Source organism: Neodiprion pinetum, chromosome 3 (genome assembly GCF_021155775.2).
Source record: "Neodiprion pinetum isolate iyNeoPine1 chromosome 3, iyNeoPine1.2, whole genome shotgun sequence".
NCBI lineage: Eukaryota > Metazoa > Arthropoda > Insecta > Hymenoptera > Diprionidae > Neodiprion > Neodiprion pinetum.
The window spans coordinates 35,594,912-35,614,753 of record NC_060234.1 but is presented as its reverse complement, the minus strand read 5'-3'; the positions used below and the strand labels follow the sequence as shown (position 1 = coordinate 35,614,753).

The following is a 19,842-nucleotide window of genomic DNA, read 5'->3' as shown; positions in this document are numbered from 1 at the left end:
TCTAATTGTTAATGCTAGTCGGTTTTGCAATTAACGAAGTGTGGACAGTAGTCGTCTATATTTGTGTTTGTACTGGTAATTCGGTTTATGGTGGGATTGACGCGATGTATGCTCGGTCAACTCCCGTCGTAAATACGTTTGAACAAACAAAACTTGCCGCTTCAATTTGTGTTCGTGGTGATTTAAAGTCGCCAAAAATTTAAACTTTTATCAGTTAGTCAAAATGTAGTCTCCGTGGATACTGGCAAGTGCAGCGCATTTTTAAATGCAGTTTCGTTTCATCTTTGGGCTAAAGAATTGTCGCAGATTTTCTGCCAGTGATATTCTCCATTGCGTCATGTAAAATCGTTCGTGGCGATAAGCCAGTGTCAGGATTTTCGAGTACAGTCAGTGGATCAACAACAATGTCTCTTTGCATCAATACAAATCATCTCGAGAATCGGTAAATATTAAGTGTATTTGGTGCTATCTACTGAAATATAAAATTTAATCAGTAATTCCAAAATGGATTTACTCCAGATGTTGAAGCTAAGTTGATTTTTAATTAAAACATTGACGGAAAATATTTTTTAGTCAACGATTAAAACGACGTAGAACCTTTTTTACCAATCTTCCGTGAACGAATTTTGAAAATTCTGCTGAAACACGCAACCCAATGAGGCTTTCTGCCCCTCCCTGCCACACTCTGTTTCCTGATTTGTCCGTGGTTTTCACTCGGCATAACCTAACCTATATTCGGTCCACACTAGTACTGCTAGTAGTGGGTACTGGTTTCGTGTGATCTTTCATAATCTTGAATGATAGTGAAAAATGAACGGAATAACAAAAACACTGGGGTTTGTGAAATCCTCGTTGAGAGCTAGCTCCAGAACAATTCACGGAAATGCAGAGTTGATCGAAAATTGTAACGCTGTGAAAAACCGGAATCCAAGAAACCTAGAACTACTTCGAATTGCTCGGAAACCCAGTGGTTATCACTTGGATAGGCAAGTTCGAGAATACTGGCACACGTAAGATGGCAATATTTATTTACCTACTATTATTGGTTGTCATGAAAATTACGATATTAACTTGTTCTATAAATACAATGTTCGAACGTCATCCGTTGCTAATATTTGAACGATTGTGAATGTTTGAAAGGAACCGAAAATCGGCACTTTGCTCTCTAAATATAAACATGCATATTTACTATTTTCTCTTCGCCTGTCAGAAACAAAATACTAACAGAGAAATGCTGTTTTTTCAAATACAAATTCTACATTATCAGTTTCTGAATGCAGGTTAAAGGTCACCAAAGCACCACGTCACGTAGCAGCTGAAATTTATCATTTTGAAAATGGACCAGTTATTACAGTTTCAACCAAAGATTGGGCAATCAAAAAGCAGCTTTACAGGTTTCTTCTTCTTTTTACCAGCAGAGTAGAGCTAAGTCTGAATATCACAAATAATTGGTTTGAGTTTGACAATACCATTCAATACTCAATTATGAGATGAATTCTATTAAATTGACTACACTGTTTAAGGCTGTTACAAAAGTGGTAGCAACAAACAACAGGTTTCAAAGTTCAATTTCTATGCAGTTAATCTTTGACGACTTGCAGCGGAAGGCCACTGAGCATTAATGACAATCTTTTTTTTAAAGGTTATCAGATACTGCAGCCTATATAAACCTAGGAAGAGTGCTGGCGCAGCGATGTTTGGAATCCGGTATATCTATGGTTAGTTGTCATATAGAAGTTACTAAGGGCGGAAAAATGGAGGCCTTTATTAAAGAATTAGAGAATGGGGGAATTGAATTGAAAGAACCAACTAGATACAAGAAACCTAATCCTTGGGACCAACATAGACCTGAAAAGCCTTGGGATCCTACCATTGAATAGTTCACATTGTGAGTTGAGAAAAATACTAAAATTTAGTTCTTATTGAGTATAAGTTAGGTCATTAATGTTCAACGCTTTATCAAAATATTTATGAGTTGAAAATAAAAGTGGTGGATACAAATATTTTAGGTTTTTGAAATTACACACTGTTTTTGAGATTTATAGTAAACCATATCTTACACCTGATTCACAAGTGCTAAGTGGAGAGAATAATTGTAAGTTGAAAGAAAATTGCAATACAAAAATTTATGTTTGAAAACAGAGATGTATTATACCCTAATTATGATTAGTATAATTTAATTGTACATATAAAAAAAAACTTACAATGAGTTTGGACAAACTATAGCTATTATTAAACTCTGTTAAACAACACGTCGGACTTCAAAGAAACGTTTCAGATAGAAGACTTGACCCAGGGTCATACAAACTAGTACTAGTGCTTCAAAGAAGGACCACATCACCACTCGAGAATTGGTACTTTCATTAATAGCGCGATGAATTCGATCTCGGACCTGAAACATTTTAAATCAGATCGAATGAGAATTTAAAGAATTTTTAATTTCTATATGCTCGAATGATTTCTTTTAACACCAAATGAAAATTGGATAACAAAATTTTTGAAAAGTTGAGTGCACTCTTTAAAAAAGTCTAAAAATATTCCAGCGTAATCACTAGTAAATGTGCAAAGAATGTCGAATATTCTCTAATTTGCTCAAAACTATTGCATCAAAACATGATAAAATTTGGCTGTTAAAGATAGTTTGCCTCGTTTAGATATTTTATTCATAGGAATGGTATTTTAGAGAGCTGAAAATGTGTATACCTGCATATATTCTTGTTCATGTTTCACGCCAGTTAAACTGGTGCTTAGATCTCGGATCATATCTTCCAATTTTGCATGATTAGATGCATCGCCTTCCTGGCCTTCTGCATCACCGCCCTCTCCTCCATGTTTGGGAGGTTCACCAATATCCATGGTGAACATTACCACTTTTGGTGTCATTGTACTCATCTGATTACCAAAGCAGTAAGTATACACACCCGCAGTATGGGCTGAGAATGTGTATTTTCCATTAGTCTCTCGTTCACTTTGATGAATGACTTTTCCATCAGGTCCAATGATCCTAACGTCTATATCAAGAAACCCTCCTTCTGACGTCTCGAACATGAGACCTAAATGTTTGAATATAAAAAAGGAAAAAAATGTTACTGAATATCTGAGCTATTGGCAGATCAGCAAGCACGTCATCGGTAAAGACATTACAAGAAACAACGTTGAAATGTTGATTAACTGAATATAGAACGTGGTATAATTTAAAAGAATAGATCTGTTGAAAGTGATCATAGTGTCGAGACTGAACAGCATTATTTCGATAAAGGATTTCGTGGATATGCGATAAATCTGTAATTGGGTACCGAGATGATAGAACTGTTGTTGAAAGTATGAATAACGCCGCAGTTTAAAAGGTTATGAAAGACCGTCAACTACGAAAATCGAATAAAATTTGGGCATATTAATGATTTCACCTAATGTAAAATTGGATCAGCAATACGTTATGAATAAAATTTAGTCCATTAATGCTTCTCTACGACTTGCAATTGCAGGAATAATATTTATCTAGAAAATTGAAGTAAAAACTAACCCATTTTAGTGCCATATTCCACCTTGTCGAAGAAGCACTCTTCAGCGTGAGCATCAACTGTTATCGAATATGAGTTCGCATAGCCGCTCCAAATAAGTAGCAATCCATAACACAGAAGTAAATTCATCTTTCATTCATTAATTATTTATTCTAGTATATAATATTTGCTAACTATTCGGCGCGCCACGTACTCAGGATGACCCCGTCTTCGTTGGTAACGTCACCGTTGCTTGCCGCTTTTCTTTTTGGTCAGTTTGCCAACATCGAAAGCAGATCCCCGCGTTGTTACTGGAAAATTCCCCCAGTGGTCGCTTGTTAATAATGAGAAAATCCGCCAAATTTGAATCATATATAATTAAACCTCGATGGAGTTTTATCCAGTTGAATCCTTCACCCGGTTATAAGCTACGTATTCAACCAAAGTCCCGCTAAATTTGAACAAAATTCCACATGCTGCATTCTTGCTGATATTGGCGTGTGGTGATAAAAACAATTTTCTCCTATACTAGGGAATTTCGCTTTATTGCCTAAAGAAAATGATGACGTACGCTTTTCCACTACCCGAATGATACGATACATCACAGAGGGAGTTGCTTTGGAAAATTCGGAGTCGCGTCAAAATCAATCCGCCGAACGTCAAAGTAGCTGTCAAATTTTTAGATGTAAGTTTGTTAATAGTTGGGCCTAACTAGTTTATCAATAAATATTATAGAGACAACGCATTTTATTTGTGTTCAAAGCGATTATTATACGCGACAGATCGATAAGTTCTTTGAAAAATAATGAGCCTAGTGAGCAGAAATAAAACAAGTGGGTCCAATGTGCAAGTCACTCCAACTGTTATCCATGAAAATAATGGAAACGGAGTATTTGACAGCAAGCCTGTAACTCCAGATATGGTTCTACATATGCCCACCATCACAGACAGTAAATTTACCACATCTTTATCTATTTTCATTTAAAATAACACTGAATGTTTGCAGTTTTCAACCGACATACTGCTGCGTCAGCACGTTCTTAGGGACAAAATTAAGGGGATGGTTACATTAAAAAATTCAACAATCTGAGATCTCTATTCACAGCTATGTCTTTGAGGAGTCATATCAATATCCTATTGTAAAATGACCGACAAAATCTGCTGGATTTACTTTTTGATGCAACGTCATCAACTGCAATACCTGTAGTCACGCTTTTGCTTCATCAAACATTTATACTTGCTGTTGATTCAGCTGAAATATAGAGTAAATGATTAGCATAAGTATTTTCATCGTGAACCTAATTAAAATTTCATTCAGGTCATGACAGCATTTGTATTGCATAAATAATTTGGCTAATATTTAGAATGTGTCTGAAGGTAAAAAGGTCAATGCAGTCAACGCAAATATCTTGCTCTATGTCTATCAAATTCTTTCATCATTTTCTCAAATTTTCAATTACAAGTGCCTATTTTGATTCTTATAGCCATCCTCTCTAATACATTTGCCCATCAAGTTGATATATTTACAAATTACATATGTTTTTTTTATGTAGTTGTCTTAGGTGGTAAGACATGCTATATAAAGCACTAATTTTATTCATGACTTGCTTTTGACATCTCGTTATTGTCAATTTTCAGAGTACTTATGTTCACCAGAAGCAAATGTGTATGATATAGACTTTACTAGGTTTCAAATAAGAGATCTAGAAACAGGAACAGTCCTGTTTGAAATTGCCAAACCTCCTGTGACAGGTTTGTATTCAAAATTTAACCAGGGTTACTAAAAGGGCAACCAGAGGCTTGTAAAGCTTTCAACTCTATGTTCTATTATGATTTACTTGTAAACCATAGCAATATAAAATTTTCTAGGAATTTGAATCACTTAGCAGCTGGAAACCTCAATTAGTTTACCAATTTCAAAATTCTCCAGAATGTATTTTCCATTAAATTATCCAATTACGTAGTCTGATTTAGTATCAAAAATTTTCTGAGAATGTATTAAATATGTTGATAAAAATATACTCTTGTATTTTAGAATGCGAAGGGAATCAAGATCCGGATCCAGAAACGGAGGAGGCAGGAGGATGTGATCCAAATACAGGACGATTCGTGCGGTATCAATTCACTCCACAGTTTTTAAAACTGAAAACAGTTGGGGCTACTGTGGAGTTTATGGTTGGATCACGTCCAGTAAATAAATTCAGGATGATTGAACGTCATTTTTTTCGTGACAAGCTACTGAAGACTTTTGACTTTGAATTCGGCTTCTGTATTCCAAATAGCAAGAATACGTGCGAACATATCTATGAGTTTCCAGCACTTCCTCCAGAGCTGGGTAAGTTAAGTAGGTATAGAACAACGGAATTGGAGTCATATAATTTTGAGTTGAAAAGTAGTTAGAAATTTAGTATAAATAAATCGAAATAATTCATCGTTTTATTTTATTCATTATAGCTTGTCAATGCTTGCTTGTCTTACAAATCATAATGTTATTCATTCACATAGTTATTTGTTTAGCAGATTATTTTTTAAGAGTTTTTCTATGTTATTTGATGTTTTGACAGATTACCTAGATCATATCACCAGATTTCTTTATTTTCAATTATCGCAAAGCATAGTCATAAAGCTAATTGTATGTGAGGAATGAATCGTTCAAATTTCAACAATTTGAACGTTCAGTATATATTTCCCAAGGCACATTCCTTTGATAACTCAATATTTATATTTATTATTCCAGTATCGGAGATGATTGCTAACCCATTTGAAACTCGATCAGACTCATTCTATTTTGTTGATGATCGACTGGTCATGCACAACAAAGCAGACTACGCTTATGACGGAGGACTTGGTTATGAACTGTTTTAATCAACTTTTTAATGCAATCAAGCACATTAAATACACATGCTACTAGAAGAAGCAATGCTGTCCTGTGTGGCAAGGGTTTACGGGATTTGAAATAATATTTTAATGAAACGAGCGTTCAGAGAAAGGACTGCTATTTTTAATGAATCTTTCAGTATTGAAAGATTACATCGCGCAGAGTAAAATAGGAAATCTACGTATGTATATTGTATACATTAGGGTGTGTGCAAAGATAATCAGTATTGTTTGTTTTTACTTTGGGATTTCCCAATTTTTTGTATAGAGTCTAGTATAGAATCTTTCTAAATCTGGATGGCAGCAGAAGTAATCATACGGTGACTTGATCACAGGTTTTGCAATAAATTTTTTATTAATTATACAAATGTTTCAACACAAGGATCGGAAGGCTCACAACATAGCATGAACACAACTTTCAAACTCTTCGATTTATGCAGTATCTAAACAATTCCGTTTGCAAAGTTACGTGCTATTCAACTGACGCTATTCTTATTTTACAATTTTTTAACATATCAATTCAGCATCTCTGATATTTTTGCGAAAATCCAAATTTATAGAAATTCATTTTCATGTTACAAACAACACTTTCAAAGGTTTAAGAAAACACTACTTAATGAACCTTTTTAAACGTCCCAGTATATGTGTGATCAGACAACTTTTGCTCCTTTTGGTAAGCATATATCTTCAATGCGTGACATTTCCCTCGCACAAATGATACGCACGGGTATAATATCACATTGGTGAAAAAAGATGTGTATACTTGGCACAGTAGCACCAAATTATTGTTATTCTACAACAAAGGCTTAAAAGATGTTGCATATTGATTTGTTGAATTTAATTAATTATTTATGTGATATATGTTTATGATACACTTATTGTGAATTGAGGTAGCATTGTACCATAATAATTATCACTGCGTCGCAGTGAAAAATAAATCACTGAATTTCTGAGCCTAGCGTAGTCACTTACTGCAGATGCTAAAACGCTATGCGTCAGACTAAACTCTGAATTCAGTGCCGTGCTTATTCAATTTTTATTTTCTGATAATTCCTATAAAACTATGTGAATTGCACTAAACATTATCACAGCGAATATCCTGTTAAAGAGTAAAGTGATTTCAAACTCTTCAGCTTTTCGTATGAAATGATTCATCGTCCTATCTAAAATTACCATTACTGTGCTTCATTGATAAACGAAGTAATTATGTCCAGAAACTCTTTTGGCTTTTCTGAGTGAACCCAATGACCTGCCCCAGGTATATATTGAATTTTTGCTTCCGGAAACAATCTTTTGATTCTCACATGGTCCTCAACAGTAATGTAATCACTCTTATCGCCTCCTATGAAGAGAGTGGGGCCGTTAAAGGTTTTGTCTGTTGCTGGAAACCTGCTAATGTCACTGTTGAAGTGCTTCTCAAGTACCGGTAGATTGAGGCGCCACTTATATTTTCCATCTTTAGCCTCAACTAGATTTGTCAGTAAAAACTAGAACAAAAATTCATGATCGAAAAAGTTGATGAAATTTTTTTACTACATAGAAAAAACTGATAACCATATACGTGCAATATAAGTGATTGACCACTGTAAATATTAGATGTAGGTTGCTTTAAGGAATCTAGAAAGTTCTTTCAATATAAACTTGCATCAAGAGTTTGAAGTTGTTAGACTTTTTCTACCTATAAAGACATCTGACCACGAGCCGGCGAAAATTTTTCCAATCAGTTGAGATTTGACATACCTAAAACTGATCAGTGGTTGATCCCTTGGTGTAGTACTAATTATGACTGAAATACCTGACGAATTGCTGCAGAATTAATGGAATCAGATAACTGTTGATCAGTCATCTTACGAGCTTTGAACAATGACACATTTTCATCTAGTTTCACATTTTTCATAGCATCAAAAAGTGATACCATGGAAAGGAGACTCGGGCTATGGTTTGTAGGTGAGACATCAATAGAGACCAATTTTTCCACTAGTTCCGGATGAGTTAAAGCCAAATACATCATAACTCTACCACCCATGCTATGGCCAACCATTACTGCTTTCTTGATTCCAAGATCTTTTACCAAAAGAACTATATCGTCTACCATGGCAGCGTATGTAGAATCCGAAGAATGTGGCGAATCGCCATGATTTCTGGCATCCACAGCTATGACCTGAATCAATGAGTATATCACATGGTGAGAAAACTCGAAAATTATAGTTGTATGGTAAAATCTTGAGGTTGATGCCGGCTAAGTTTGAAGAGATATTTATTTTTTATTATTTGAAATCCAGACGTTTTTCCTGCTGAGGGTGTATACCTTTTTAATAGACTTCAGTTCTCAGGTAAATGTGGTTTTTACTGCTCTTAGTACATTCTATTATATTTCACAAATGTTTCACGAGTTAATTGTGATTCAAATTTATTACGTTTAATTTTTCAGATGCATTATTCGAAATTTCTAAATGCGGTTACCGCTTGTGCCGAGACATGCACAAATTCATGTCAGCAATATGTATCTGTACGCTCTCCGCCGGTAAAAATTGTACATGTGTTGGCGTAGGCAGTGACTGCATGACTCAGAAGGGTCTGTTTCAAGGTACATTCATGGTATGTAAAATTAATACTTCTATAGTTCGATTCGAAATAACGTGTATAGCAAATGAGTCTTCATGATATCAAAGTTTGAGGTTTGAGAATTTTCTGAATATAATTCCAATTACTGCTGGTAAAAAAAAGTATAATGTTGGTTTAAAAAAACCAGTCCATTTTAAGGGTATACATACCCTGTTGAATTACCTTGCGACTAGTTCTTTGGTGTATTACTTTTGACAATGAGTTCCAATTATTCTTAGACCCAAAGAGACCATGAATAATAATTATAGGAGCTGGCGCCTCTGTTATTGTCGAAGGGTTTCCACTTGTTGATTCGTAGGCCGCATAGGCCAACTTTACGGGAGCAGAGCTGTGGACATTAACAGTGAATTAGATCAGATATTTAGATGTTCCGAGAGATAAGAATTGTCTAGAGATACCTACCGTGCCGGTGTGTTGTATAATTGGCGATTCAGAAACGATTGTCTTCGTCGAAGAAGAGCGAGCGTCTTTAACCTACATTCTGTTGGATATTTCATGCAAGCATTCCGCCAGGTGACAAAAATCATTTTGAAAGTTTTTACCCGAATACAATAGACCTGAAGTACAGAAGTAAATTTTAATAGATGTTTACTAGAGTTTTGACTGACATTACGTCACGAATGCTGAATTTACGGCAGTGTGAAGGTTAGATTTTCTTTGCATGCCAAATTTCGACTCTGGCATGAACTGGGATAAACAACTCAGGTGTATCGGGAAAATTAAATTCCAATTCCTGCGCTTGATGCGCGCCAAACGCAGTCGGCACTTGATTGGATGAAAACGGAAAACCGCGCTCAATGAACGCAGAGTGTAGCGGGTGAATTATAATTTGTATTGCAATTTTCTGACCTCCTTCTTTTCAACTGCTTCTTGTCTTGTAAAGTTTTTGTTGATTTCAGAGTCTGAAGCTCGATTTTTTCAGTAGCAAAAAAAAAAAAACTGCGGGAAATCCAGATCATCCGCTTAGCTTATATGCAGTATTGTCATGCAAGCTTCACAGCTGCACTCCTCGACCTCAAAGCGGTCGACTAGAGGTTATCCCCACATTTGGCAAAGAATAAATACAGATATTTTTCTTTAATTATAGTCCTTGTATACTTTTGGCAAACAGGTGCACCTACGGCCCCACCATCAGGCAGTTTTTCAAAAGTGTTGTTTGAATTATTATAGATATAGGTATTGCAATAGATGTACAGAAATTCAAATTTACGATTATCATTTTGATGCGGTTTCCCTAAACAGTGTCGATCAGAAAAATTTAATTTCTTTCGACAGCTTTTTGTATAATGAGCTTTTGGAAGAAGTTCAAGGACATAGACCTGTAGGCTTATCATTTTGATTATTAATGAGAATTTGATGAATTGCTAAAATTTTGAGTAATGTTGGAAAACGTTGGAATTCATTGTTTCGTACGTTCACCGTTGACCGAAGGAAACACTACATTGACGTGGTTACGCGAAAAAAAACATTTGCAAATAGTCTTGAGTCGCTATGATGAATAATTCAAAAGTTACAGCTAGAAAACAAAAAATCTTTTGGTATTTTCTCAGCGGTTGACTCTGCCACGTTCTGCGTGTATTTTTTGAGTTAGAGTCCTGATTGTACGGTCCCAAATCCAATTAACATACGAGTAAATTAAGGAATACTCTGGAAGTGTTCTGAAACTCACCATCAATTTCCCAAGAGGTGACGTCATAACAGGAATATTTTACAGTGACTAAATGCACCGAGTGCAATTTTCATAATTTGTTATCGAATGAAAATAGAGGTTCCCTAAGAAAATGCACTCGGCATGCATGCATGTCGCAAGAATAAAGTGTGTTTATTTCCTTTTTTTCCGTTTAGGACATGTTTTCGGGCTCTTACAGGAAAATAATAATCAATATTAAAAAAAGTCAAAGAAAAAAAAAGAATTACAAACGTATTTCGAGTTATAAATATCCTTTCGCTCCAAATATTAGGATATTTTATCCCTTATGTAAATACGTCATTGAAAAACACGTACTAAAAGTGTAGGAACTTGTCGATTGTGTGAGTCATGAAATGCTGTGGTTTTATCCTCGAATTTTACCAACTAACAAACATAATAGTAATAATTTGAGATCGATATTTCTTCGTGGAAGAGTTGACTGCAGCAGGTATTCAAGAGAATTATTATCGCGTTCAAAATGTACTGAACAGTTTTTACCGTATTTAATTCTATCGTTAAAATTATACATGTTATTTCAGAAACTTTCTTTCAATGGAAATGATAAAGTTAAAGTGTCGTCATTGTAATCATCGGTATAAAGAACGATAGCGTACGTAAAACTTATATTATCGGACCACTGCGATATTTTCCTTATTTTTCAACGGCTTTTTCTTATCAAAATGCTGCGCAAAGGCGGAAAAAGGAAAAGCTGGGGCCTTCACCGCAGCCTGGAGAAACTGGTATAAGTATGCATACACAAAAGGTCCCTAGATCATGAGATGTGTACAGCTACGTATGTAGTACATGCGTGCATGTCACATTTGTGTGTGGAAAGAAAAATGGCGTTGGTGATGAGCTGATGTGGGATGGGCGTCCTGTTAAATGAGAGTAGATCTTTTTTTTTCACGATAGCGATAATGAATGGTGATATCACGTCAAAGGAACATGGCGATCTTTCAATTTTGAAGTGACAATTATTATCATAGGTGTATTTCTCACTTTGTTCTCGTTCGTTCCCCGTACCATTTTGTTTAGTTACAATTGTGTGTTGGTAGGAAGTGCTGAATAATATAATTCCGCGATATCTGTATGTAGGGGTGCGTGTTGTGCCTCTTGAACAATAACAACGGAATATAAATCTCAACACCACAATTAAACAGCATTAATCTTCGCCTCGAGGGCTGTTTGTAAGAAAATGGCCCGCGAATATGATCATTTGTTCAAGCTGCTGATCATCGGAGATAGTGGTAATTTCCTTTTCACTTTTTCCTCATTGCAAATTTCACTTTCGTTTATTCGTTACAATTTGCTGCGATTAATTCGTCCGCTACTTTGTCCTACGATGACACATGGCTTTAACGCTCATTACTTACATTTCTCCGTTCTCGTTTACATATCACGTGAATACTTTTCATACATCAGTTAATTTTCAATATTTGACAAGATAGCAAACAAGATGTCAAACCACCTGTAGGTATCAAATTTTCCCAAGCATGATGTTTTAACTCTTCACATGGGGATGACAATCAATTTTAAACCCGAAAATGTTAGTAATTTGCGTTTGGGTCAAGGGTTACTTGAATGCATGCATGATGTGTCATACATTTATTTGAATAACTACTATTTAAACGTTATACAAGAATTTATCATCATACAAACAATTGTACAATCCGTAAACTATTTTCTGTCCCGATAGACCCACAGATCAAGAACGCACTTTCAAGTTTGTATTCTTCTAAAGCTATTCATGTGAAGACTAGTCATTATTTCATATACCATCGAAGAGATATTTTGAGATTTTTTTAAACAAGTACGGCGACATGATTATTCATTGAAATTATCGGCCTCCAAAACTTCGATTTCTTTCACCCTTTTACACCAACATTGCATAATTTTGACTTGCTATATTGAAAATCAATTGATGGTCTCTAACAAATTTAAGACTGGTATAATAGATCTTTGAATCAATAGTAACGCTGGATCAGCGAGCTTATTACACATGATAACAATAGCTGGGAGCATCATAAAGAGAACGTGATGTCTACTTTTTAAAGGTGTAGGAAAGAGTTCCCTGCTGTTGCGGTTCGCGGACAACACCTTTTCCGGCAGTTATATTACGACAATAGGAGTGGATTTTAAAATTCGGACGGTAGAAGTTGACGGGGAAAGAGTGAAGCTACAAATATGGGACACTGCAGGTCAAGAACGATTTCGAACGATAACATCTACTTATTACAGAGGAACACACGGAGTAATAGTAGTATACGATGTAACAAGCGGGGATTCTTTTGCGAATGTAAAAAGATGGCTTCATGAGATCGAACATAATTGTGATGTGGTCAACAGGGTATTAGTAGGCAACAAAAACGATGCCCCACACCGCAAAGTTGTCCTTACAGAAGATGCTCAGAGATTTGCTACTCAAATGGGAATTCAATTATTTGAAACGTCTGCAAAAGACAATATCAATGTTGAAGAGGTTTGTAATGCATCGGTTAATTGCTATTTTGATACAATTACATTGACAATTTAAACATAAACTGAGTTCAGAGTTGATTCACTTCATTAGTAATAATGTTTTATTTTCAAAGATATAAAGAAAAAATACAGTACGTATAGCTTTTAAGATGAATTCTTTGTATGAAGTGACATCCAAAATGGTTCAGTACGATTCATTACCGTTTGCTAGTCAGTTGGTTTTGTTTTAATCCATTTTTTCAAGTAGTTCGAATGCTTATCTATAACAGTTTTATGAAATCAGATTCACATGGTAGTTTTACTGACAACAATAATACCATGACATTTAAGAATACCATTGAAAGTATTTTGACTGATTTTTTTCCTATGTACTTTTAGATGTTTATGGCTATTACACGCCAAGTGTTAAGAACCAAAAAGGAACGGAAGGAACGTCAAGCTATACAAACCAAGGAGACCGTAAACTTGAGCAAAAGTACTAAGCAACATAGACGCAAATGTTGTTAGCAATAATATACATACCCATATACTAAATATATATGTATGTATATATATACATATATATACACAAAAAACATTACCACCATTTCCAACTATTATTTGCTACAATAAAATAGCGCAGAATAAGACAGAACTAATGTTACCGATGAACATCAAAACAAGATGATGTTCCAGATTTTATTTATAGCAAATTTCTGTAACGTAGCAGGGTAGTTAGTTGTTCATTTAATACGAAGACTATCACTTCACATTTTGAATTGGAAGGAACGAAACAAATGATAAACAAAGAGGGCATGAAATCCTTGCAGTACTTTAGATAAGTGTGTTAAATTAAGTACAAACCAGTAATGTAGTTCTTTGAAATACGACGTTCAATAATGTGTGGCTCTCTTGAACTTGAGCTTAGAAATTTGCTTATTCTTCTCCACGTGAGCTTGAATTTTACTATTAGAAAGAAAAGTTCAAAAATTTTTAAACGGTAACAAAAATAGAAATTTAATCGATAAACCTTTATGGACATCAATAAAATATTGATAAAATCACCGTCACAGACAATTTTGTCATGTTCAGCCACAGCACAAGTTGTCTGTATTAATCTGTGGTATGTATGATAGTCAAGGTAGTACACATCAGCTTCCCATTACAATTTCAATGCTGCAATTAAGTACATACTATTGTTTCTAATATTGTTACTAGTACTAATTATTGCTATTAATTTTTATTTTATTTCCTCTCCTTCAACGCACATCTCTAATTGGCATTTGAACTTTCATCTTGAAAAATGTACATACACTGTTGCCAGTCTCGACCATGCCTAAGTATATCTATCTCAACAAAGTGTATTCAAACTCTTGTATTGTTATACAATAATAAAGAATTGTATTGTAATATTAATTATTATACATTTATATTATAAATAAAATAGGCGTCTACGCATTTTACAGTTGCCAATTATTTATTCATTAGTTACCTTCCTTTTTTAACTTGTTAATATACACAATGTGTACCACATACTTGCAAACAAACTATACATTATAAATATCAAGTATGGCACAAGTGAACTTGGCACACAGGATACTGGCTGTTTTGTCCGTTTACTAGAATATTTTATTAAAATTCATCTGGCAAGATCTCAAAAATTAAGGCAAAACTGAAAAACATAGGCAAAATAGGAAATAGAAAAATGACGTTATGTGTAGTTGAATTCCCTTGGTTATATATATATATTATTTTTTTTTCCAAATATTTCAATTGAGAGTCTAAAAACAAAGAACATATCCTGAATTGGCAGTATTGCAATATCTTTGGAGAATAAAAAGAATTTCCTGTTAACCACACAAAATTTAATTGAAAGATAAAGCTTCGTGGGTAGAATTGCACTTTAAACATGTAAATACATGGGCGATCACCATATTTGCATCCTTTGTTTTTAAATAAACTGTATCACTTGTCTTCTCCAAAAGAAGGTTAAATAAAATTATTTGTAACAATAGCCACGAGTTTTCTCCGAATTTCATAACTGTCTGAAATATATTCAAATTATTTGTATTATAAAAGTTTTTTTTTATCTTACATTTCGTATTTACATCTCTCAGAATACACAATTACGTTGATTCAATGCGTAATCAAAACGTGATCAACAGTACTAAATAAAAATACAAGGCAACCAAACCTCAAGATTGAGCCATGAGCTACCAATGCACTGCCTTCCCATCCTTCCTCCAAATAGCTGCTGTTGTGATTGTTATTTACGTGATTCAATTGCCTGCATGTGCACAAAACTTTTGTCTCTTCACGTTCTGGCAATAATGCTTTGTTTTTATTGGCAATATTTTTTATTGCATTTACAGTTTCTTGATCTTTACTTAATATGCTTCTTGCTTTTTCTTCCCCTTCACTTTCTGTTCTTTCCGGATTTGCGTAATCACAAGAGTATAAAATATTATCTACTGTAGTCCCATGCTCACTGTAGTTTAGCAATTCGTAACGATTAGTAGTCTGAAAAAAAAAGATAATTAAAATAATGTGATAAATATTGAATGGGAAAAGTGTTCGTTTTAATGTTTACTTATGGGTATCAAGTGAATACAAAATCACGTACGGAATCGGGATTGCCCGGTGTTCATTCCAATATACCTGATGGAAGTTAGAGGAAAATACTTTCTTATTATTTTTACATCGTTGCCTAGTATTACACCTTGAGCGTTTAAATATTATAACGAAATATTTTAAGGCGATTGTGAAATGTTGAAGAGACTCATCAGGGATGTTGACAATACAGAGTAGCATATTCAATCTATCAATAATTACCAATTAGGTATACATCTTAAATTAGTCGAAAGCAAAATTTTCATGAAATGTTTGTGCTAAATGAAATATTATTATAATTATAAGTCCAAAGATACAAATAATGCATAAAATGATATTAAAATTTAATATTAAGTATAATTGTACACGTCAGTTTGTTAAACAAAAAACATTGCATTGCATACTAAATGAATAAATGGATTTTGAATATGTTGATAAGAGTGCTATTAGATTGTTTACAGAAAAAAACTTTTGTAGATGTACAATTTACCAAGTAGTATGTGAGTGTACAATGGTTAGGTGTATTACCTCATCGTAAAAAATGACAGCATGTTTAGATGACGTGCATTGGCAGTTTCCATACTTGGATAATAATAAATCACAGTCAGCTCCATTTCCAATGCTGAGTGTTCTACTTGTCATGAATGTCGGGGTTCCTGGCTTTCGACTCAGTGGAAACACCACAGCTCTTGCTCTAGATTGGCAATGAACAGACATATAATCGTCTCCCATCGGATTCAATATCTGTTCTAATCTCTGTTGAGCTAAAGCTTCTAAGACTGGTCTCTCCAGTAGCTGTACTCCCTCTTTGACAGAGTGTTGGCTTATATTTTTCGAATACCTAATTGAACTATCTATTATATCTGTATCATCTGTACTTCTTTGATTAACTCTGCTTTTTTCCTGCTTACTTTCTAGATTGCTTTCTACGTCCGACATAACATCACCATTATTAACTGGTTCATTATGTGATTTTTCTGATCTGTACGTTTCCGTCGGATGCATTGTTGGCTGAATTACATCATTCATTCTATACAAATTACTTGGTTCAATTTCTGGTGGATTCGCATAGTGATATTTTACCGCAGTTGGCACTTGAACCCTGGTTTTTCCATTGAGTTTGACTTTAACCCTGAAGGGTGGATTAGTTGCTCGGGCTTTTCGAAGAAATTCCAATTTTACAGATTGTTGATCCAGCCGCTTAGATGCATACTTATCCCACAATTTAAGGCGCTCTGTAGCACCACATGACGGCAGTAAATTTTGGTCTATAAAATGGTTCGGATGATTGGGACACATCCAACGTCCTTTTGGAAATGCTGTAAGAGGAGGATCCAGGCAATCCTGGTGAAAATATAGTGGGCAGTAATCGCAAACTATCAATGGCGCTTTCCGACAACTTTTCCCGCATTCAAAGCATAAACGAGCTGGCAGGGGCACCATCAACCCATTATCCAAGCAGTGACTTTTCCCTAATGAAAGAAAGGAGATATAAAATAGATTTTTAAATACGATAATTTGTAGTACTAGACTGGGTGTAACAAAAGATTTTCTGTATTTACTTTTACGTTAGTAAGATAAGTTGTCTGTGGAGAACAATTTCGGCTTTACCCATTGGTTTTAAAGTAAATAAATAAATACATAAAGATATAAATAGTAATGTCTGTTTAATATTTTCAGTCACAATATTTTGTTTCCAAATTTTGAGTCAATATAATGTCCAAACAAGTATCCAGGAAGTTTTGTTGTAGGGCAATTATTTGCTACAGATTTTTGTCAGGTAAAGTCATTTGGAGATAAAAGAATTTTACCACTTGGAAAATGATAGCATTATTAAAGGAACAGCATAGTTTGTTAATACGAATAAAAGCATTTAATAGCTGAAACTTGCCATTGTTTGTACAAGAGTTTTGCTGCCTTCCTTTTTTACCAGCTGAAGGATTTATTTTGTCTGTTCCAGGGAATGTGATTGGGATTTGCAATTCTCGTGGAAGTTCAAATTCTCTTGGATTCAGGAGGGAAGCAGCCAATGCTAGGGTTTCCAAGGCTGATTTTCGCCGTTTCCTTTTACCAGCACTACTATCTTTCTTAGTAACATCCGCACAACGGCAGGCATGACACATCCATTCTCCGTTTGGGATATCCCTTGCGTCCAATGGAGGATCGCTACAAATAACAGAAGTACTCACAAGGTGAAGTAGAAAATTCGAACAACAGGGTAATGTTAAACTTAGTATAGTTATAGTCATTCCGTTGTTCGCATTGCAAACTTGACTGCAAATTGTGTGACAACAGATATGTTAGGACACTCACTGACATTGGAGATGGAACGAAGCTGGACATTTGTCACAGCATATGAGCTCTCCTCCATCGCGACAAGCGTCACAAGAGTCTCGGTTGTGACCTCGGCCGGGTCGCTTGAAGTATGGATGAGTTTTTTCATCTTTATCTTTCTTCGTTTTTGTTGTTTTTGATTCCTCTGATACGGGGGGTGCTATCAGAGCTTGGATTTGCTGTAGAAGTAGAAACACGCTAATTAAACAACTGCGAAGATTATAATTTACAATTTCAAAAAACCGTTGAGATAGTTTAGGGTTATGTTACTCACTGGCATGAGCCCGCCGGCTGTGCCCAAGTCGTATTCGACGGTACTCATTTTACCGTCGAAATAAGTCCAAGGATTGTTTAAACGACTCGAAATAGGGTTGAATAGAGTTTCAAATAAACAACACCAAACAAACGCTATTTCGATCATCGGCAACCATTGATGTTTAACCTTTGCCGCTGTCACCTTATACCATGATGTTCGACCCACAGGTCGAACCGCAACACGGTTCTAGCTGTCTCGTTGTTTTCCAGTTTTTTCCTGTGCATTTTTGATTGACTGAAGGCCTAGCAATGAAATCAGGATAATAAATCGAGCGCACGGCGACCTCGTTTATCGATCACCATTGTACAATTTAAACAAAATATTTTTTGCATATACATACATACTTCATATTAATAGTTACACCTGACATGAGCGAGTCAATAAGTACAGATGTATTTAGAATATCGGACACTGTCAGTATTTCTGTTCTCGCTCGAAATTCTCCCACCGGATTCGCATTCGCGCGGCGCCAGTCGCTTTTGGGCAGCGCAACGGAAAGGACGTACTTCGACGCTACGGAATCCAGATCGAATTGATCACTGTATCTTGACCAAACTTACATTCGATAAAATCGTAGACGTATGGTCAAAGGAAAGAACGAGTGAGTGAAATTAGAATAGTCTGTAAGCGATGAAGGTGAGTTTCGTGTCATGTGAAACTTCAGCTTTCTTCGTCGAACTTATCTCTATATGGGAAGTTGTTCTTTTTTTCTTGCTACCTCATTTTCGGCGAAATGTTGTATTGCTTTCTGCTCTTCGATTGTTTGGGCAGTTGTCACCAGTCGGTTGTAAATTTGAAAGAATCTTCGAATCCGTACAAATTTTAACAGTCAGCGCCGTGCTACCAGCGCTGAATCGATAAAATGAACGCGAGTCGAAAAGGCTGGGGAAATTAATTTCTTTTTCAGAGGGAATGTTGATCATTGACTGTTAATCGAACATCAGGTTGGTGAATTCGAATTGGAAAATTCGATGGGGTGATAACAAGCACTGATCTGTTGCGGAGTTTATGCATGTGCGTGTGAGTGTGCCTCTTTTCAACATATTCGTTCATTCGCGGGTCCGTTCAGGGAATCTGGCTAGGGGTAGGAAAGTTGCGATGTACATACCGCGATATTATTAACTTTTGTAATCCATAACGTTAAGTGGTCTCAGAGATTCATCTTCTTAAAGACTTGAAGGACTCGGTATAAAAGTTTTCAGACCATTTCGACTAATGAGTTTAACAAAACCTTATCTCAGATTTTGGTTCAACAAAACGCCATCTCAAAATGTAAGTCATCGTACATCCGAAGTGATCTTCAAGGACATGCGACGTTTTCCTACGAAATTCTGAGAATATGTTTTGTTGATCCTAGCCATCAATTTGTGAGTGTTCAAATTTCAACCATGTCTAATTTTCCTTTTCTTGTCAGTAGGCAACTATTTTTCACT

The 19,842-nt window shown here is 35.3% G+C and overlaps 6 protein-coding genes across 11 annotated transcripts; 3 read left to right on the top strand and 3 right to left on the bottom strand.

The window, feature by feature from the left end:
• The first annotated feature begins 585 nt into the window (after positions 1-585).
• Positions 586-2,003, top strand: mRpL18 (mitochondrial ribosomal protein L18). The gene is made up of 3 exons (XM_046618593.2): positions 586-1,010; positions 1,281-1,394; positions 1,643-2,003. Exons 1-3 carry the CDS (start codon positions 811-813, stop codon positions 1,878-1,880), a joined length of 552 nt encoding a protein of 183 aa, XP_046474549.1. The 5' UTR covers positions 586-810; the 3' UTR covers positions 1,881-2,003.
• Positions 2,004-2,125: 122 nt separating this feature from the next.
• On the bottom strand, positions 2,126-3,765 carry LOC124215329 (transmembrane p24 trafficking protein CHOp24). Its single transcript, XM_046618592.2, has 3 exons — positions 3,524-3,765; positions 2,704-3,053; positions 2,126-2,392 (listed from the first exon to the last, which is right to left on the bottom strand). Exons 1-3 carry the CDS (start codon positions 3,648-3,650, stop codon positions 2,243-2,245), a joined length of 627 nt encoding a protein of 208 aa, XP_046474548.1. The 5' UTR covers positions 3,651-3,765; the 3' UTR covers positions 2,126-2,242.
• Positions 3,766-4,100: 335 nt separating this feature from the next.
• unc-119 (unc-119 lipid binding chaperone) lies at positions 4,101-7,405 on the top strand. 3 transcript variants are annotated; one of them, XM_046618589.2, is made up of 5 exons: positions 4,101-4,185; positions 4,264-4,450; positions 5,139-5,252; positions 5,536-5,835; positions 6,238-7,405. In XM_046618589.2, the coding sequence occupies exons 2-5, from the start codon at positions 4,306-4,308 to the stop codon at positions 6,363-6,365; spliced, it is 687 nt and encodes a 228-aa protein (XP_046474545.1). In that variant the 5' UTR covers positions 4,101-4,185; positions 4,264-4,305; the 3' UTR covers positions 6,366-7,405. The 3 variants fall into 3 exon arrangements, with proteins under 3 accessions (XP_046474545.1, XP_046474544.1, XP_046474546.1); XM_046618588.2 differs by having other exon boundaries at positions 4,104-4,450; XM_046618590.2 differs by lacking the exon at positions 5,139-5,252 and having other exon boundaries at positions 4,104-4,450.
• Positions 6,928-10,413, bottom strand: LOC124215327 (sn-1-specific diacylglycerol lipase ABHD11). Of its 2 annotated transcripts, XM_046618587.2 has the most exons (5): positions 9,852-10,413; positions 9,405-9,559; positions 9,165-9,330; positions 8,173-8,538; positions 6,928-7,864 (listed from the first exon to the last, which is right to left on the bottom strand). In XM_046618587.2, exons 2-5 carry the CDS (start codon positions 9,527-9,529, stop codon positions 7,553-7,555), a joined length of 969 nt encoding a protein of 322 aa, XP_046474543.1. In that variant the 5' UTR covers positions 9,530-9,559; positions 9,852-10,413; the 3' UTR covers positions 6,928-7,552. The 2 variants fall into 2 exon arrangements, with proteins under 2 accessions (XP_046474543.1, XP_068990677.1); XM_069134576.1 differs by lacking the exon at positions 9,852-10,413 and having other exon boundaries at positions 9,405-9,829.
• A 1,446-nt stretch (positions 10,414-11,859) lies between these two features.
• On the top strand, positions 11,860-14,617 carry Rab35 (RAS oncogene family member Rab35). The gene is made up of 3 exons (XM_046618595.2): positions 11,860-11,939; positions 12,747-13,171; positions 13,549-14,617. Exons 1-3 carry the CDS (start codon positions 11,888-11,890, stop codon positions 13,675-13,677), a joined length of 606 nt encoding a protein of 201 aa, XP_046474551.1. The 5' UTR covers positions 11,860-11,887; the 3' UTR covers positions 13,678-14,617.
• On the bottom strand, positions 14,154-18,767 carry LOC124215324 (PHD finger protein 12). 3 transcript variants are annotated; one of them, XM_046618585.2, is made up of 6 exons: positions 18,368-18,767; positions 18,073-18,272; positions 17,651-17,925; positions 16,288-17,231; positions 15,344-15,669; positions 14,154-15,194 (listed from the first exon to the last, which is right to left on the bottom strand). In XM_046618585.2, the coding sequence occupies exons 1-6, from the start codon at positions 18,512-18,514 to the stop codon at positions 15,185-15,187; spliced, it is 1,902 nt and encodes a 633-aa protein (XP_046474541.1). In that variant the 5' UTR covers positions 18,515-18,767; the 3' UTR covers positions 14,154-15,184. The 3 variants fall into 3 exon arrangements, with proteins under 3 accessions (XP_046474541.1, XP_068990676.1, XP_046474540.1); XM_069134575.1 differs by having other exon boundaries at positions 14,154-15,669; positions 16,288-17,220; positions 17,640-17,925; XM_046618584.2 differs by having other exon boundaries at positions 14,154-15,669.
• Between the last annotated feature and the right edge of the window lie 1,075 nt (positions 18,768-19,842).

Bases quoted from the DNA above. Each gene is read 5' to 3' on its own strand.
- unc-119 (XM_046618589.2), top strand. From the start codon at position 4,306: ATGAGCCTAGTGAGCAGAAATAAAACAAGTGGGTCCAATGTGCAAGTC. The intron at 4,451-5,138 runs GTAAATTTACCA...GTCAATTTTCAG, and splicing joins TATGCCCACCATCACAGACA to AGTACTTATGTTCACCAGAA. The intron at 5,836-6,237 runs GTAAGTTAAGTA...TTATTATTCCAG, and splicing joins AGCACTTCCTCCAGAGCTGG to TATCGGAGATGATTGCTAAC.
- LOC124215327 (XM_046618587.2), bottom strand. From the start codon at position 9,529: ATGATTTTTGTCACCTGGCGGAATGCTTGCATGAAATATCCAACAGAA. The intron at 9,331-9,404 runs GTAGGTATCTCT...TAATGTCCACAG, and splicing joins TTATACAACACACCGGCACG to CTCTGCTCCCGTAAAGTTGG. The intron at 8,539-9,164 runs GTAATTCAACAG...TCATTGATTCAG, and splicing joins ACCAAAGAACTAGTCGCAAG to GTCATAGCTGTGGATGCCAG.
- LOC124215329 (XM_046618592.2), bottom strand. From the start codon at position 3,650: ATGAATTTACTTCTGTGTTATGGATTGCTACTTATTTGGAGCGGCTAT. The intron at 3,054-3,523 runs GTTAGTTTTTAC...TCAAACATTTAG, and splicing joins GGAATATGGCACTAAAATGG to GTCTCATGTTCGAGACGTCA. The intron at 2,393-2,703 runs GTATACACATTT...AAAATGTTTCAG, and splicing joins ATGAACAAGAATATATGCAG to GTCCGAGATCGAATTCATCG.
- Rab35 (XM_046618595.2), top strand. From the start codon at position 11,888: ATGGCCCGCGAATATGATCATTTGTTCAAGCTGCTGATCATCGGAGAT. The intron at 11,940-12,746 runs GTAATTTCCTTT...TACTTTTTAAAG, and splicing joins GCTGATCATCGGAGATAGTG to GTGTAGGAAAGAGTTCCCTG. The intron at 13,172-13,548 runs GTTTGTAATGCA...ATGTACTTTTAG, and splicing joins ACAATATCAATGTTGAAGAG to ATGTTTATGGCTATTACACG.
- LOC124215324 (XM_069134575.1), bottom strand. From the start codon at position 18,514: ATGATCGAAATAGCGTTTGTTTGGTGTTGTTTATTTGAAACTCTATTC. The intron at 18,273-18,367 runs GTGAGTAACATA...CTACTTCTACAG, and splicing joins CAGCCGGCGGGCTCATGCCA to CAAATCCAAGCTCTGATAGC. The intron at 17,221-17,639 runs CTATTAAATGCT...GGGAAAAGTCAC, and splicing joins CAAACAATGGCAAGTTTCAG to TGCTTGGATAATGGGTTGAT.
- mRpL18 (XM_046618593.2), top strand. From the start codon at position 811: ATGAACGGAATAACAAAAACACTGGGGTTTGTGAAATCCTCGTTGAGA. The intron at 1,011-1,280 runs GTAAGATGGCAA...TTCTGAATGCAG, and splicing joins GTTCGAGAATACTGGCACAC to GTTAAAGGTCACCAAAGCAC. The intron at 1,395-1,642 runs GTTTCTTCTTCT...TTTTTTTTAAAG, and splicing joins ATCAAAAAGCAGCTTTACAG to GTTATCAGATACTGCAGCCT.